This window comes from Camelus ferus, chromosome 2 (genome assembly GCF_009834535.1).
Source record: "Camelus ferus isolate YT-003-E chromosome 2, BCGSAC_Cfer_1.0, whole genome shotgun sequence".
In the NCBI taxonomy this organism is placed as follows: Eukaryota; Metazoa; Chordata; class Mammalia; order Artiodactyla; family Camelidae; genus Camelus; species Camelus ferus.
Genome location: NC_045697.1, coordinates 36,392,992 through 36,409,123, shown reverse-complemented (window position 1 = coordinate 36,409,123; position 16,132 = coordinate 36,392,992). Strand labels below are relative to the sequence as shown.

At 38.5% G+C, this 16,132-nt stretch overlaps 1 protein-coding gene across 3 annotated transcripts in view; it reads left to right on the top strand.

Moving 5' to 3' along the window:
• The first annotated feature begins 776 nt into the window (after nt 1-776).
• SCFD2 (sec1 family domain containing 2) overlaps nt 777-16,132 on the top strand; it is a 358,054-nt gene continuing 342,698 nt past the window's right edge. The window contains exons 1-2 of one of the 3 annotated variants that reach the window (XM_032497373.1): nt 777-1,784; nt 15,859-16,027. In XM_032497373.1, coding sequence (XP_032353264.1) covers nt 947-1,784; nt 15,859-16,027 — 1,007 coding nt within the window. In that variant the 5' untranslated portion in view covers nt 777-946. The remainder of the gene's footprint in view (nt 1,785-15,858; nt 16,028-16,132) is intronic. The other 2 variants (XM_032497380.1, XM_032497377.1) reach the window with 2 other exon arrangements.

The following is a 16,132-nucleotide window of genomic DNA, read 5'->3' as shown; positions in this document are numbered from 1 at the left end:
AATACTCATTGAATGAACCTCTGAAACATTCTGGGCTCAGTCTGTTGCCTTCATTATGCAAGTATTTCATGTTCTAACATGGGAGTGGCTGGAGAGAAATTGAGAAATCATGAAGGTTTTTGGTGCCATTAGAGTGTCTGGTTGTATCCTGTAGGCAATTTGGTCACGAGAGGCTTTCAAGCAGAAAAAAATGGTTGGATAAAGTTATCTGAATCGGAGGGACAAGAGATGGAAAACTGGGAAGTGATGGGGGATCACTGCTATTGTCCAGTTGAGCCATGATGGTGGACTAAGGCAGTGACAGCAAGCATGGATAGGGAGAAGGGCTGGATTCCAGATTTTTGAAGCAGATTAAGATTTGGTGCCTATGAGATGAGGGAAGATGGAGAAAGTGTAGGTGAAACTGGTATGTTTGTTAGACGCTTGTGTCCAATAATGTATGTGATAGAAATATATAAACTATAAAACATCACACAGCAGTCGGTTGCTTTTGTCTTCTCTGGCTGCCGTTAGTTTAGCTGGGCAACGTGGCTGTCCTCTTAAAGAGATATGTTCAGATTCAAGGGAAAATATCAAATTTCGAATTAGGTTTTATCATCCCTGAGATTACTCAAGGAGCAGCATCTGAGCGGGAGGGAGATGGAAAAAAAAATACCTCAGCTATCTCATAACCAGCTCCTTCTTCCTTCCGGGAACTTTCGAGGCGCCCCAGGACCCCGTGGCCCCGCCCATTTCTTCCCAGATCTCACCATTCTTTCGCGACGGGCATCCTCCCTAGCCAATCAGGCTCCGTGACGTCATTGTCGTGCGCCCAGAATGCGCCTGGACAAATCAGAGGCGGCCCCACGTGTACTGTGTTGACTGTCAAACTTTCGGGGACCCCAATTCCCGGAAGCTGTTAAGTTCTGAGAGAAGTACCGGCATCTGCGTCTGCGAATCCCCAGCCATGAGCACCCCGGGCGTTCTGTCCTTTACGCAGCAGGCCTGGGAGCAGGTGCTGGCCAAGGTGAAACGGGCTGTGGTCTACCTGGACACCGCCTGCGCCGAGAGCCTGCACTGGGGCTGCGGAGCCTCGCGGCTGCTGGAGGCCGTGGGGAGCCCTGCGTGTTACCTGCGGGAGTTCGAGCCCGCCGCAGTTGGTGGCGGAGCCGAGCAGCCCAAGGCGGTGTTTGTGTTGAGCTGCTTGCTGAAAGGCCGGACCGTGGAGACCCTAAGGGGCATCATCTGCCGCAGTCACTTCCAGTATTGTGTGGTGGTCACGGCTGTGAACCACGCAGTCCACCTCACGGCTAATCACGTGCCGGCAGCGGCAGCGGCGGAGTTGGAAGGGCAGCAGCCGGTGTTTGAGCAACTGGAGGAGAAACTGTGCGAGTGGATGGGCAACATGAACTACACTGCTGAGGTGCTACACGTCCCGTTGTTACTCGCTCCTGCTGCTCCCCACCTTGCCTTGACTCCAGCTTTTGCTTCTCTTTTCCCACTGTTACCCCAGGATGTGCAAATCCTCAACAGTGCCCGACCGGACAAGAGGAGGCTAGGAAGCCTGGGTGAGGTGGATGCCACTGCCCTGACCCCTGAGCTGCTGCTGCAGATCAGGTGTCTGGTGTCAGGCCTCAGTTCCCTGTGTGAGCATTTAGGGGTACGGGAGGAGTGTTTTGCTGTAGGTTCCCTCAGTCGAATCATCGCTGCAGATCTGGCCAATTTTGCTCCCGCCAAAAATAGAAGGAGGACTGCCACAGGCAGGGCATCAGTGGTCTTTGTGGACAGAACTCTGGATCTCACAGGTAAGTGGCGTTTCTATGGAGGGCTCCAAAGTGCTGGGACTTTCACTGATTCAGCATATATTTTATTTACCTCTTCCTATGTGTCAGATTGAGGATTTAAAGAAGAACTAGACGGACACAGTCCTTGATCCCACAGTTTATTGTCTGGAGGTAGATACAGACAAGCAAGTTGGCAATTAAAATCAATTTGTTAAATTCTGTAATGGGTAAATACATCCTCAATGTGCACTTCCCCCTATTAAACAAAACAACTGCATCTAGCCCAGTGATTGGAAACACTTACGCTGACATCGGGAGAATGAAATGTCCATCTGGCAACCTTTCAGAAATGTGTAGATATCAGTATTCTCAACAATCCTTCATAAGAGGGTTTTAAGTTGTTGAAGTATTAACAGATGACCAAGTGGAGGGAACCTGTACAACAAAACATGAAAATATTACAGTTAGTTCAGTTTCAGGTTGCTTTAAATGAGTGTTAATATGTGAGGCTGAAGTGAAATTTCACTAGAAAATGAGATTAAATAGAATTGTAGAAAATATTTTCAAATGTTTGTTGATTTATTCTTAGCTCTCGTTCTATTGAGGATTGGGTAGATAATCCCAAGTTGTAATAATATATTATTTATACACATTAGTAGCAAATGTTACCCTTAAAATAGGTGAAGGAAAAACATTTTATGATACTTGACATGAGCATTTATTTTCAAAGATCAACTTTATTGTTCTTTAATTAGGTAGATATAATGCTGCTGGTAGTATAGGCTGGGAAGTTTCAGGTTCAGGGAGAATAATCAGGAAGCTGACACTGGTAAGCATTACCTTCAGTAAGTTTTTTAAAAAAAAGTTGAATGAAGTTAAAAAACCACAATAAGTGCAGTTTTTGACTTTATAAGATTAATTTTCAGGTCATAAAATAGAAAGTAAGCTAAATGGTAATACTGAGATGTAAGCTTAATCATGTCACTGGAAAAAAGTCAGGTGTTCAGTCTGTAAGTGTGATTTAAATAAAAGTAATCATTGTAAACACTCCCGAACTGTTAGACGAATAAAAACACCTGATAAGTATATGCTTGTTTTTGGGTGTGAGGTATATACTGCTTATACTTCTATTTCTTTCTGCCCAAAATATGACATATTGTTTCATAATTAATCAAGGTCACATATTTTTGTGTCCTCCTCCACCCTGCCGGACTCCAGTTAGGCAAACTTTAATGTCCTGACTGTCCAGCATCATAGCAACTACTCCTTTGCATATCATGCATCTCTTTCTTGTATCTGGCTCTTCTAAATACAGAAAAAACAGGGTAAGCATAGCTTTTGCCCTCTAAAAGCTTATAAAATGAAGCAGTCAGGAATGATTTAGAAACTAAGAGCACATAGAAAGACAAAGTTGTCATTCCCTCCAGATCTCCCTCCCCACACTCACCCCTCAGCTTTCTTGCTTTTTTATCACTGAGAAAATATAAGCCAGTAAAAAACTTCTGTGTCTTCCCATCACCAAATCTACCAACCTTTCTACATCTGTACTTACATATTTTTCTTTCTTTCCTTCATATTTAGAGAAGATGTACTCTCCCTGGTACTATTTAGTGCCAACTTTTCCACCCTTGCAGACTACATCCTTTCCGTTTTCACATCTCTCATAGGTTTATCTCTTTCAAATACCCTCCCTCTTTTCTAGGTCATCATTTTTCAAAAAAGTTTTTCCTATGGATTTCCCCCATCAACATACAAACTGAATGGACCACATCCTTTCTTGACCCCTTGGGCTCCTCCTACTTCGTTTTCATTTTCGCTCTGTCTTACAGCAAACTTAGAGATTTGTCTATACTTGCTATCTCTACAGTCATCTGTTTCAATTTTCCCTTCACTTTAGTTAGGTTTATTTCCCCCTGAGAACTCACCCGAAACATCCTTTGTCAAGATCACCAGTGGCCTCTGTATCGCCAAATCCATTGTTAAAATATTAGGATTCATTTTGCTCAGTCTCAAGGCACCATTTGTCACAGCAGAGTAGAGGATGCAAATAGTTTTTAAAAATAATATTAAAGAAGCACAAAAGACATACAGATACTGCAGTTTCTTGTGTGACCCCATCAAAACACAAAACTGACATGTTATTTGCTTGCTCACAGTCCTCCCATCACACCCACTATCCAATCCAAGTTCCTTAGCTTTGTTTTCAAGGCCGCATATGACCTGCCTGTGTGTACCTCTCCCAGCTCCTCTCTTGCTGATCTCCCCTCACACACTGGTTTCCTGGCACACTGGCCGCCTCGCCATTTCTCAACACGCCACTTGTGTCCCAGCCGCAGGGCCTTTGAAGTTCTGCGGCTCAGCGGGGAGTGTTCTTCCTTCAGGTGTCCACACGGCTTTCCCGCTCACTTCCTTCGAATCTCCACTCACGTCTCCTCAGACAAGCCTTCCCTGACCACTTTCTTTAGATACTGTCCAACCCCTTACCCCACTTTATTTGTCGTTGTCTTTATGACTTCCTAACATGCTAATTGATTGTTGCCTGTCTCCTTCCATTTGAATGGAAGCTCCTGAGGGAAAGGGCTCTATTTTGTTTCCTGTATATTAACTAGCACTCAGAAGAGTGCCGTGAAAATAGTGGGTATTCAATAAATATTTCTTGAATGAATGGATGAATGAACAGGTAAATGAAAGATTGCTGCCAACTGGATATTCATTGAGGCTAATGTACTCATTTTTTCTGATTGAAAATATTTCTGAGACTCCTAAGTTGCATCAGTAGTTATTCACAAATGCAGTGAGTGTGCAGCAAGGCACACATCTTCTGAATATTCTAAAATTTGACACTTTGAGCCCACAGTAATTTTTGAGGAAAGAAATAGTAATATTAACTAATCATATTTATGTGACTATTTAATGGATAAAAATCATTTCCACATTACCTTATTTGATCTCCTCAACAAATTAGGTGAGTTAAGTGTTATTTACCATTTCAAGAATGAAGATTTGAGGCTCTGAAGTTGTTCTTTACTGAAAAAAAAAAACCCATAAACATCTAATAATACACCAGATGTGACAGGATTGCTCCGACGTTCTATTAATGTCCAAGGTCAGCATCTTTTGTTTTCTGAATTGTCAGAGTTGTTAGTGTTGTGTTGTTAAAGTCCTCACTTCATATTTGTCTAGGATCCTCTGTCAGTAGGTGGGCTTCCAGAGTTTTCTTTAAATTAGTGAAGGTACTCAGTAAGCAGATTGGTATGGGAGAAGACATTTTAGGTACAGGAGATCAAGTGAAAGAATATTTAATATTGAGAGGGGCATTGTTCAAAAGAAGCAAATGGGAGGTTTCTCTGGATAGATTCAAGGCAACAGGTAAAAAGAGAAAGAAAAATTCACCTACTTTGTCAAGGGTTTAGGAGGAACCATGTAAGTATTATTTTCAGTAGAATGCTGAGAGAATTATACAAGGTGATAATAACGCAATGAGAATGAAACTTTCTAAAGTTCCTTGAGGTATTTCCCAAGTACCTTTAAAATTATAAGGGCTCTGCTTCATTCCTACCTTCCTGAATAGTTGAATTTCAAAGCATCAATCTGGGGTAAGCAAGGTAGCTGTCCACGCATGGAGGAAAGCACTGACCAGGCCCAGGATGTCAGAGCTCACATTGGTTGAGATCTCCCGAGTGGAGAGAGGTCGCCTGTGGCAGCAGCAGTGACCTGGTGGGATAGGGGATAAAGGGAAGCCAGAGTGGGTGGGATAAGGGGATGTCCCTGGGGCCCAGCACATTTGCCAATCTACTGGTGCATGGAACAAAGTTTGATTTGTAGTCCCCTTTGAAACCAATCACCTTTGGCATACTGTAGCCAAGAAAAGGTCCATGAACTACTTCCCATTTTAAAATTATGACATACTCTTCTTCAGAAAGGATCAGAATTATTGCTGGTTGATGAAAGGTAGACTTTGGAGGATAGATCTAATTGGAACAAATTTGTTACTGTGGTTCTAATAATTTATAAATTGAAGTCTTTAATGAATACCTTTTGGAAAACCCTCCAAACTATCTTCTGAATGATCAGTTTATGGTTGATTTGTGTCAGAGATGTTTCAACATAGTGTTATGATTCCATATTGGTAATCCTCAGGGTTGATTTTCAGTGGTACATAGCTGTATTGTCAAACTTGTGTTTTAAATACTAAAATGCTCCTGTAATAGTAAGTAAAGAGAAATTCTCTGCTTGTTGAGACCACAAGTCACCAAGTACTGTTGCCCTGTGGAGGCGCGTGATAGGGCCTAGGAGCATCCTGGTGTGGATACAGCTGACCCCCAGAGGTGCTGAGGGCTCTGAGGCAGTGGAGAGAGTTCATGCTGCTAGTGATGGTTGTAGAGGTGCAGCACTTGTCCTTTGCTCCACGGGTGGCCCAAAATTGGATGGCGTAGAGTACATGGTGTTGGGGGCATTATTGTTGGCATGAGTGCTTTTCGACCTTGGTCCAGGCTCTGGTGTCCAGGACCATAGCTGATCATCATATTCAAATTGTTTACTGATGTGTCCTGGATGCAAGAAGCACAAAGAGCAAAGAGCTGGGGTTCTCATGACTTGTTGTTATAAGAATTTGTTTTTACAAGTATTTGGTGTGGTTTCTTACATCAAGTTGTGGCTTACATTGGGGCATTGTTTAGCCAGGGATAGCTGCAGCAGATTATGCCAACAAGTTCTAAAAAATCAACAGGTAATTGGAAATTACTGAAATGACTTGAATGGTTTAAATTTCAGTTTAAATTACAAGACAGCAGTTTTAATATAGTGACCAAAAGGAAATATATTTTTAGTTTTTGATTTAGATGTTAATTATATGCATAGTATATTAATTTGTTGTTTGTTGTTAAATATTTTGGATGCCATCCTTGATTTACCATTAGAAGACTTATATGCTTATGTATACTTCTTAGATGTAAAATTGGCACTAACAAAAATAACCTCCAATAGTTCATAAATATTTGACAGTGTTAATATCATGCATACAATATAGAGAAATTTCTCACCTTTTTGTCATCATCTTTGCTGAAAGTAACATCACATTGTCTAATAGTTGTTTTATTTATTTTCAGTAAATATTTATTGAGTGCCTACTGTGTGCTAAGCATTATTCCAGGTCTAGGGAACAGTGGTGAACAAGATAGGTAAGTTCCTTGCTCCCCTGAAGCCTTGTTCTCAGGGCTTAAAAATATAGAAAGTTTATTATAGTTGTTTGAGAAGTAGATGGCCACCAGTGTCTGTTACTATGATTTTGGCATACTTCTACCATGTCTAGACCACACAGAAGATTGCGTTCCTGCCGAGTGCTTCAGGCATGTTTGTGTAGGGGATTTAAATACAACATACCATGGACTATTCTGGCTTCTGATTTGTTTCAAGGGGCAATTGAAAAGGTAGACATGATTGATGAATCTCTAAAAGATTTGAATCTGGTTTTCTTTCCATTCTTTTCTGGCTCTTGAGATCGACTGGAGTGCTTTGTTGATAGTCTACACATTCAAGATCAAAAGATAGCAGTGGCGGTAACTCTGGGAATTAAATTTCCTTTCTTGGTTCAATTCTCCTGAATTTTAGTTTCATGTAAATTTTAGTTTCATGTAATTTAGTTTTAAATTAAATCCATTCAATTAAAGATTAATTCCCAATCCAATGGGTGGTTCTTAATCTGAGGATTATGATATAATGGTACATTTATATTGGCTTTAAGGTGTAGTTTTATATTATTTTGTTAAACTCTTGGATTTTGAGACAATTAATAATGGCTAACATTTGAGAGCATACTACTTTTCTCAGCATTTTACATATATAAACTTCTTTAATTTTTATAATAATTCTTTTATAATTTTTCCCATCTTACAGATGAGGAAACAGAGACATGGAGGAGTTAAGTAACTCACCCAAGATCACAAGCTAGTAAGTGGCAGAGTCAGGGTTTGAACCTTGGCAGTTTGCTCCAGAGCCTGTGCTCATAACCTTTCTCATCTGGAGGCTTTCCTCAACCAGGATAATAGAGATAATACTAATATGGTGTCCAGAAGCTAGCAGCTTCAGAGACTGAAAACAGTTGTTGGACTCTGGTGCTGCCTTAATGTTCAGAAAAGTGACTTAGTCTTTTCTCTTCCATGTGATTTTTCACCAAATGCAAAATAACCAACTAGTATCTTCATTTTAGAGTCCAGAGGATACTGTTTAAAATAAGCATAGTTATGAAACACAACTGAGAAACCATATAAGACTCTGACTAGATTGCTGGTGTTAGATCCAGACCAGTCTAATAACTCCAAGTCCTAGTTTAGTGACTTACTTGCTGTTTGATCCTCATTGAGGCTTTTGAAGGTTTTCTCATTTGTGAATGGTAAAATAGCTACCTTAAAGTGCTGTTGGAAACATGTGAAATCATCCATCCATCCATGTGTCCATTCATTCATTCAATATATAACTAATGTAGATAAGAGATTAAAAAGTGATAGGTTTTCCATGTTAGATAGCATAGCTAGGGAAGACCTCTCTGAGGATGTGACATTTGAGCAGAAACTGAAAGAAGAGATGAAGTAGGCCATGTGACAGTCTTGGTGTAGAACCTGTAAGACCCAGGGAATGGCAAGTGCAAAGGACTTGAGGAAGAAATATGCTTGACATGTTTGAGAAACAGTAGAGGCCAGCATGGCTCCCTTCAGCTTGCCCCACAAACAAGGAGGGCAGTGATAGGAGATGAAGTTGGACAGACAGGCAGAAGGAATGCATTGTAGGATGAAGTAAGGACTTAGGTTAAAAGCTAAAGTATGATGGGAAAGGTGGAGGGTTTTGAGCTGTGATGTGACACAATCAGATTTACATTATACAGGATCGTATATGTAAGGAGTGAGGGGATTACAATATATGGAATCTGCTACTACTATCTAGTTTGTGTAATAGACATGAGTGGCTAGTATCAGTAGTCTTAGCTCTGCCCCTTCCCAGTCATAAGTCCTTGGACAAGTTGTAACTAATAGTCTCAGTTTCCTGATCTATGAAATGAGGATAATAATAGTACCCACTCAGAGGGTTGTTGAGAGGGTAAAATAAGTTAATGCATCTAGCTCCTAGAACAGTGCCTGGTACATAATGGGGAAAATGTTTATTAGTACTTTTATTGATTAATTATATGCCTTTAAAATGATTTAATGTTTTATTCTTTTAAATGTATGTTTCCCCCCTAAGTATAAGAGTAAGAACAGAAATACAAGAATAATTTGCCATACATATAACCCAGCAGAATTCTATTACTTGACCTGTTATGAGAGTTGGTTAGAATTAACTAGTTGTCAGGAATTATATTCTGTTATACCTGGAGGAAAAAAAAGTGGAGTAAGTGAAATATTTCTTTTATATGATCCTGCAAGATCACTACAATTTTGATTACTTAAGCGAGTGTAAAGAATGACCTGGATGATTTTGATTCATTTTATAAATATTTACTGAGCAGCTTTTATCTGCAGTCTCTGTGCTAGGTGATAATGACATGAAACCTCACTGTTAAGTATGTCATTGGGACTAGCAACCTCACGCCCAATTGGAAGCAAATTAAAAATGCTGAATCCCAGGCCTCACCCTAGACTTAGGAATCAGAACCTGTGTTGTAACCAGATCCTCAGGTGATTTGAATGTGTAGTAAAGTTTGAGAAGTGCTGACATAAAGATCAAAAAGTAAAAGCTCCTGTCTATGAGGAACTCAGAGTCTAATGAAGAAGACAAAGCTTAGCAAATTCTAGTATGAATGCTATGTGCCTTCACAGTGGTTAAGTACAAATACTCTCTTAAGGGGTGCCAGTTTCTAGACCAGTGGTTCTCACATTTAAACCACCCCAGAAAGTGATTTTTAAAAATGAGTCTAGGCAGAGGCTGGAATCATTCATTGTTCTTTTGAAAGCTCCCCATGCTTGCAGAGATAGAAGAAGGAGCATAGGTTGTTCTGGGAGTTCTTTTAAGATAATTTTTATTAGAGCTTAAGGTGCTTCAGGGTTGGGATGAATGACTGAGGGAGTGGTAAGAGATGAGGAAGTAAGGGTAATGAAGATGATGAGGAAGGAGACTGGGGACATGTTCCAAAGGCCTTAACTTTCATGCTCAGTTAGGAGTCAGAAAAAGTTTTTAAGGAGGAAAAGTGCATGTACAGATTTCCTGTTGAATGAGTTCTCTGGTAGATAATGTGATGGATGGATTTACTGATTACAAGATAGGAATTTGAGGGGTGATGGGGTGGGTCTTTTTGTTGTTGTTGTTTGCCTTTTTTTCTAGTCAAATTTATTAAAGTACATTACATATAGCACCATTTATCCTTTATAGTGTGTAGTTTTGTCAAACAACATATTGTCATGTAACCACTACTACAATCAAGATGGAAGAATGGTTCCATCACTCCAAAAAATTCCCTTGTGCTCCTGTAGTCAGTTTCTCCTCTCACCCTCAGTCCTGGCAATCATGAATCCATTTCCCGTCTTTAGAGTTTACCTTTTCAAGGCTATCATATAAATGCAATCATATGGTATTTAGCCTTTTGAGTGACCTCTTTCACTTACAGTATAATACAGTTGAGATTCATCCATGTTGTTGCTTATATCAGTAGTTCATTGCTTCTTATTTACGGGTAATATTCAGGTATATAGATGTGGCATAGTTTGTTAATTTGCTCACCAGTTGGGCTGTATGCTTAAAGCCTGTAAAGAGGAATAACACTGATATCTGTTGGCTCAACTCTAATTTATACTTTGTGGTGGACAATGATTCTTAACTCTTTTGAAATTAAGGAACTTTATTGATCAATTGATCAAAGTTATGGACTATCTACAAAAAAGCATAAACTTACAATATTTCTCATGAAATTCAGCCCTCCTATCTATCTATGGAGGAGCCCAGCCTAGGAGCCATGGGCTTCTTGGGAAAAACGCATGAAATACTGGAGGCTAGGAGATTGATCAGGAGGCTATTTTAATATCTAGGTAAGAAATGATATGAATTTATACTGAGTCAATAATAGGAAGACGAAGAGAGGAGTAGTTTGGTATTTAACTGAGACAATAGAGTGGTGACTGATACAATGCTAAGCGCATTAAGGGAAGGATTTGAAGACCTTCCAAGTTTTCTAGCTTGGGCAATTTCAGAATCCATTCACAGAAATAAGGGAATGTAGGAGAAATTTAAGGTAGGGGCAACATAATGAATGTTATGTGATTCTCTTACCTAAAATTACTGTATGGGGAAAGTTACTTATTGAATAAACTTTTATAGTTACAGCCTTATGATTTTCCCCACCCTGTCCCTTCAAAGTTCTACCTGGTATATGGCAAACTTAAGCAGGCTTTTGACTGGTATGTGGCATCTGCTTTAATATATCCTCTTTGTACTAGGTTTGACTGATGTGAGGTAGTGTTAGAAATGGTAACGTTAGAGGGGATCTAATAACTAGTGCTCCTTTCCCCATCTAGATTCTGAATCAATTGATTATGAGATAAAGAGTTGCAGAGGCCAAAACACCAGTTTTATTATGGATACAGTGAACATTAACAAAGATTCTTTTTTTTTTTTGTCATTCACTTTTATTCTACATTGTAATGAGGGTTCCAGCCACTTAAATAAAGAAAGGAAGAAAAAGGCATAAAGATTAAAAAGTAAAATCATATTCATGAGCAGAGAACATGAATGAAGATTCTTAATGCCAAATCCAAGTGTTGAAAAGTTTACACACTCTGGACCAGAGCAAGTCTCTTCTTCCCAAAGGCAGAACCTATCCTAGGAAGAACAAGTAGATGGCCCAAGGAAAAGTGATTGATTGAAGAAGGTGAAGCAGTCTCAGGAGTGTTGGGATATTTGTTGTCCCTCTACATAGAAGGAAACATCAGGAGTAATAAAGAAATATTCTACTCTTACAGTACTGAAATGTCATTATAAATACTGAAACATTTCAAAATAATGAAATACAGTCACAGATTCTTGGGAAAGAATGATGGGAATCAGAAAGGAAGGGAGTTTTTAAATTTTTATTATCTCTTTAATTTGCATTCTTTTCTATTGAAGCATAGTCAGTTTATAATGTGCCAATTTCTGGTGTACAGCATAATGTTTCAGTCATACATATATATTCACTTTCATATTCTTTTTCATTATAGATGACTACAAGATATTGAATATAGTTCCCTAGGAAGTGAGTTTTTTTAATACACTAATTCCAAGAGTCCAGTAGCCCTGTCTCAACACAAAGGGACACTGTGCACAACCCCAGAATATCCTGTTTGTGAAATGTAGAGAAGACTCTTGTGTATTTATCTCTGAGCCCTTCTACAGTCTGACTGAGATCTTGTGAAGGCTCCTCAATTCTTGCTTCTTACTTCATTCCGTGCAAGTGAGGCAATGAAGAGGTCATGTGCCTTAGGATAATGATACTAGCAAGCACAAGCACATTCACATATGATCCACAGGGTCATACAGGATTGGTATTTTTCTGGTCCTGTTAACTAAAATGTTTAGCCTTTGAAGCAGTTAGCTTAACTTAGGATCTCAGATACTAAGGCTTGAAGATATTTAGGTGCCAGTTGGAAAAACTCTTGAGTTTTTAGCTTGGTAAAATAACACCACATTTATGGAAATTCCCTCAGATTACACAAGGAACTAGTGGAAGATGGGACCACTAGAGCCAATGTCCCCAATTTCTTTCCTACAGCCCCTTCAGAAAAGAAGGCAATGGGAAATAAACTATCCTCTGGCCAGACTAGACTACGTTGCTGTTGGCTAGATTAACAGTGGGACAGGGAAGAAATAACTGGGTTCTGGTTGACTTCCACTCTTGAGCTTCTTAAATAATATTTTAAAGTCCCTATAATAAAAGAAAAAATAAGCTCTCTGAAAATTTAAGTGTGATATAAATGTCAGCATTTTATTCATTTCATGAAAGAAGAATCTGAAGTTACTGTGACGTTGAGAAGCCCCAAATGCTTAGTTTATGTTTGAGTCATGTAAATAGCATTAATTAAATTTTAAAAATGAATATTGAAGCCTCTAAAGTTGGACATGTGAGAAACTGTATTCACAGAAGAGCAGGTCAATTAGTTGAAAGTCCATACCTGCTTTATCCTTCATTATGGAACATGTTAGCTATACATTCCTTTTGACTAAACCTAAGAGGCTGAGTAATCCTGGTCATGTAAATGTGGCATTTTCTTAATTCTCTTATGTAATATTTTCAACAGTTTCTGATAGGATGTAAATTATTTTTCTAATTAGGTAAGTCTCATGTGCTTCTTGTAGAAAATACTGGTCATAAAATGAAGTTTAGATAGAGTTTACGTCATCCAAAATCCTACCATTCAAAGATAACCCTTGGTAAAATTTTAGGGTATTTGTATGTGTGTATAACATAGTTTTTTATCTTATTACAACAAGAATGTATGCTCACCATGGAAAGTTTATAAACTGTAAATAAATAGAAGAATATAAAAAAATCACAACTTGAGAACTGCTTCAGTGAATATGCCATAATTTTAAAAAATCCTCTACTTTTGAACATTTAGAATGTTAGTATGTAATATTTTAAGGATGTAAATGTACTTTGGTTTTGTAAAAATAACTATTAGCTATTAAACCTTAAGGAAAAATAAGAATGCCATGTCCTGACTTCTCATATTTAGAGAGTTTCAAGAGGACTGGAGTAGTCAATAGTTTTAATTTAACTAATGGTTTATGGTCAGCTCCCCAGCACTCAGACTGCAAGCTACTCATTAAATTCATTTAATTTCATTAAACTGAGGATTTAATAAACTGAGACTTGCCAAAGACCCCTGCTTTTAGCATCAGGAGGAGGAGTGAGTAGCAGCTAGATTGTAGGGGCTAAAGAAGTTAGAAAAGAAAGGCAGAACATATAGGCCACTTGTTTGCGCCATGTGTCTGCAAAGCCGACAAAAAATAAGAGTAGCTTGTGGGCAGGGCTCAGAATTTGGGCACCAGGTTCAAAGGAAAGTTACTGTAGTGATGAGTGGAAGTTGTGTTTTTTTTTTTTCATTTATTTAAAATACAATTTATTTTATTTCAAGGAAAAGGACTTTCAGCTTATTTCCTTAATGTTCTTTAAGATTTGAGCATACATTTTTGAAAGAATGGGTTATATAAAATATTTAAGTGTACATGATTAAAAAGAACTGGGTAGTTTTCATTGGAGAAATTCATTGTGAGATTTCGTAACTTGGAATTGTATTTCATCCTATTGGCCAGTATTCTTCTAAACTACAGACACATTTTACATACAAGGAGAGTCTTGATAATTTATCTTTCTGACCAAGAAGAAAGCACTGCAAGAATATAGCCATGACTAGCAACAGGCAGAGTATTCAGTGATGGAACTACACATCTTAGTTGTTTTTTTTTTATCTCAACCTATGATAAATATCTATATCTACATTATTTGTGGATAGACATCAAGTAATTTAAATTCAAGAGTGGAAGTTTTTAAATAAATGAGGAGGATACTAGTGAACAGAGAAATTCATGATGCTATGGGGTAATACTAGTATATCCAGTCCAGGCTTAAAGATATGATTCTTTTAGAGACTTCTGACTCTCCCCTTGATCCCAGGAACATATATAGTCACTGGGCATTCGTTCAGCAAGTATTTAATGAGTAGCTTGTAGTCTGAGTGCTAGGGAGATGACCATAAACCATAGGCAACATAAATAAGACATGGTTCCTTCCAGACCTAATTAATGAACATTTTAGTGGTAAGACAAGGGCTCTTTTCTTTAACATCAGAAGCCACCTTAGAAGCACTCATGTTGGCTCTGTTTCAAGTCACTTTTATGGGCCTGATTTTTTTTAATAAAGAATTTTTGGAGTTATCTGCCTCCTGAGTTTGAATTCTTCCTCTGTAATTTACAGCATATGTAATCTTAAGCAAGTTATTTAAACTGAGTCTTCTACTCTGTCAATGAGCATAATAACACCTACCTTTTAGGGTCATTATAAGAATTAAGTGTATTAAGAATTAAAGTACAGTATGAAACTTAATACCTGGTGCATCATAAGCTCTCAATAAATTAACTATTGTGATAAAGATGATGATGGCGATGACAGCGATTCCATGGATTTCTGGTTTAGGCTTTTCTACCCAGTTCTTCTGTCCAATTAATATGACATGGCAAAAAAAAAAATAGAGAGACATTTGGAAGTAAAATAATTTATTTGAAGTGGGTCAGATTAAAGCAAGTTGATTTGGCCAGTCCCACCCATTGTTGGAATGATGTCTTCCATGCAGTGATGGGTTTTGGAAAGATAACTTGGTCTCATGGAAAAAATATTAAACTGTGTCATTGGTCTTGAATTTTAATTTTAGTTTATTCATTTATTATTAAAAGAGTTAATATATGTGAAGCATCTAAAACAGTGCCTGAAACACAGAAAACACTCTATAAATGCTTCTACTACTGCAAACTGTTACCATTCATTCCTTTGTTCTTTCCTTCATCTCACAAATAATTAGTGAGCCTCCTAGCTACCAGACTGCTTACTAGACATGGTGGGTAGAGGGTGAACTAGATAAACAGTTGCCATTATGAAGTTTCTAGCAAAGGGGAGATTTGCTCTTCTTGGTCAGGTCTCTAAGCCCTTATGGGTTTTAAGATCTTCATCTGTAAAATAAAGAAAATCTCTTTTGCTCTAAAATTTCAGGAGAGTTTATACTGTGACACCATTTACCTGACTGACCAAATGTTGTTTATTTATTTATTCATTAACTACTTATTCAGGTCTACCACGTGTAGGCACTATGCTAGGGGCTGGGAATATAGTAGTAACCAGAGTAGACACAGTGCCTGTCCTCAGGGACCATTAAATCCAACATACAAGACATACGTTGTCTAGGTAATTGTGAGCTTAATTAGTGTTACTAAGGGCAAAATGTTAGGTTTGTGTTATTGATTTGTGTAACAGAAACTAAAAATGTATGTTGTTTTTGATAGAAGAGGTATTACAAAACATTACTCCAGCTTGTTTTTCCTCCCATTTTGTGAGTTCGTATTTTCTTGTCTGCTTAAACAGGAGCAGTTGGACATCATGGGGACAACTTGGTAGAGAAGATAATTTCAGTGCTTCCCCAGCTTCCGGGCCACACCAATGATGTGATGGTTAACATGATAGAGCTCACTGCACTCCGGGCTGAGGAGGAGAATCGGAATATGGTTGCACCCGGCTGTCTCGCACAATCCCAGTAAGATACGTTTGTTTTTTTTTTTTTTTTCCTTTCATCCTCCTCCCTCTTTCCTTTTCTTTCTTGCCTACAGTGTTCCTGCAGAAAGGAAACAGTGAAGAGTTA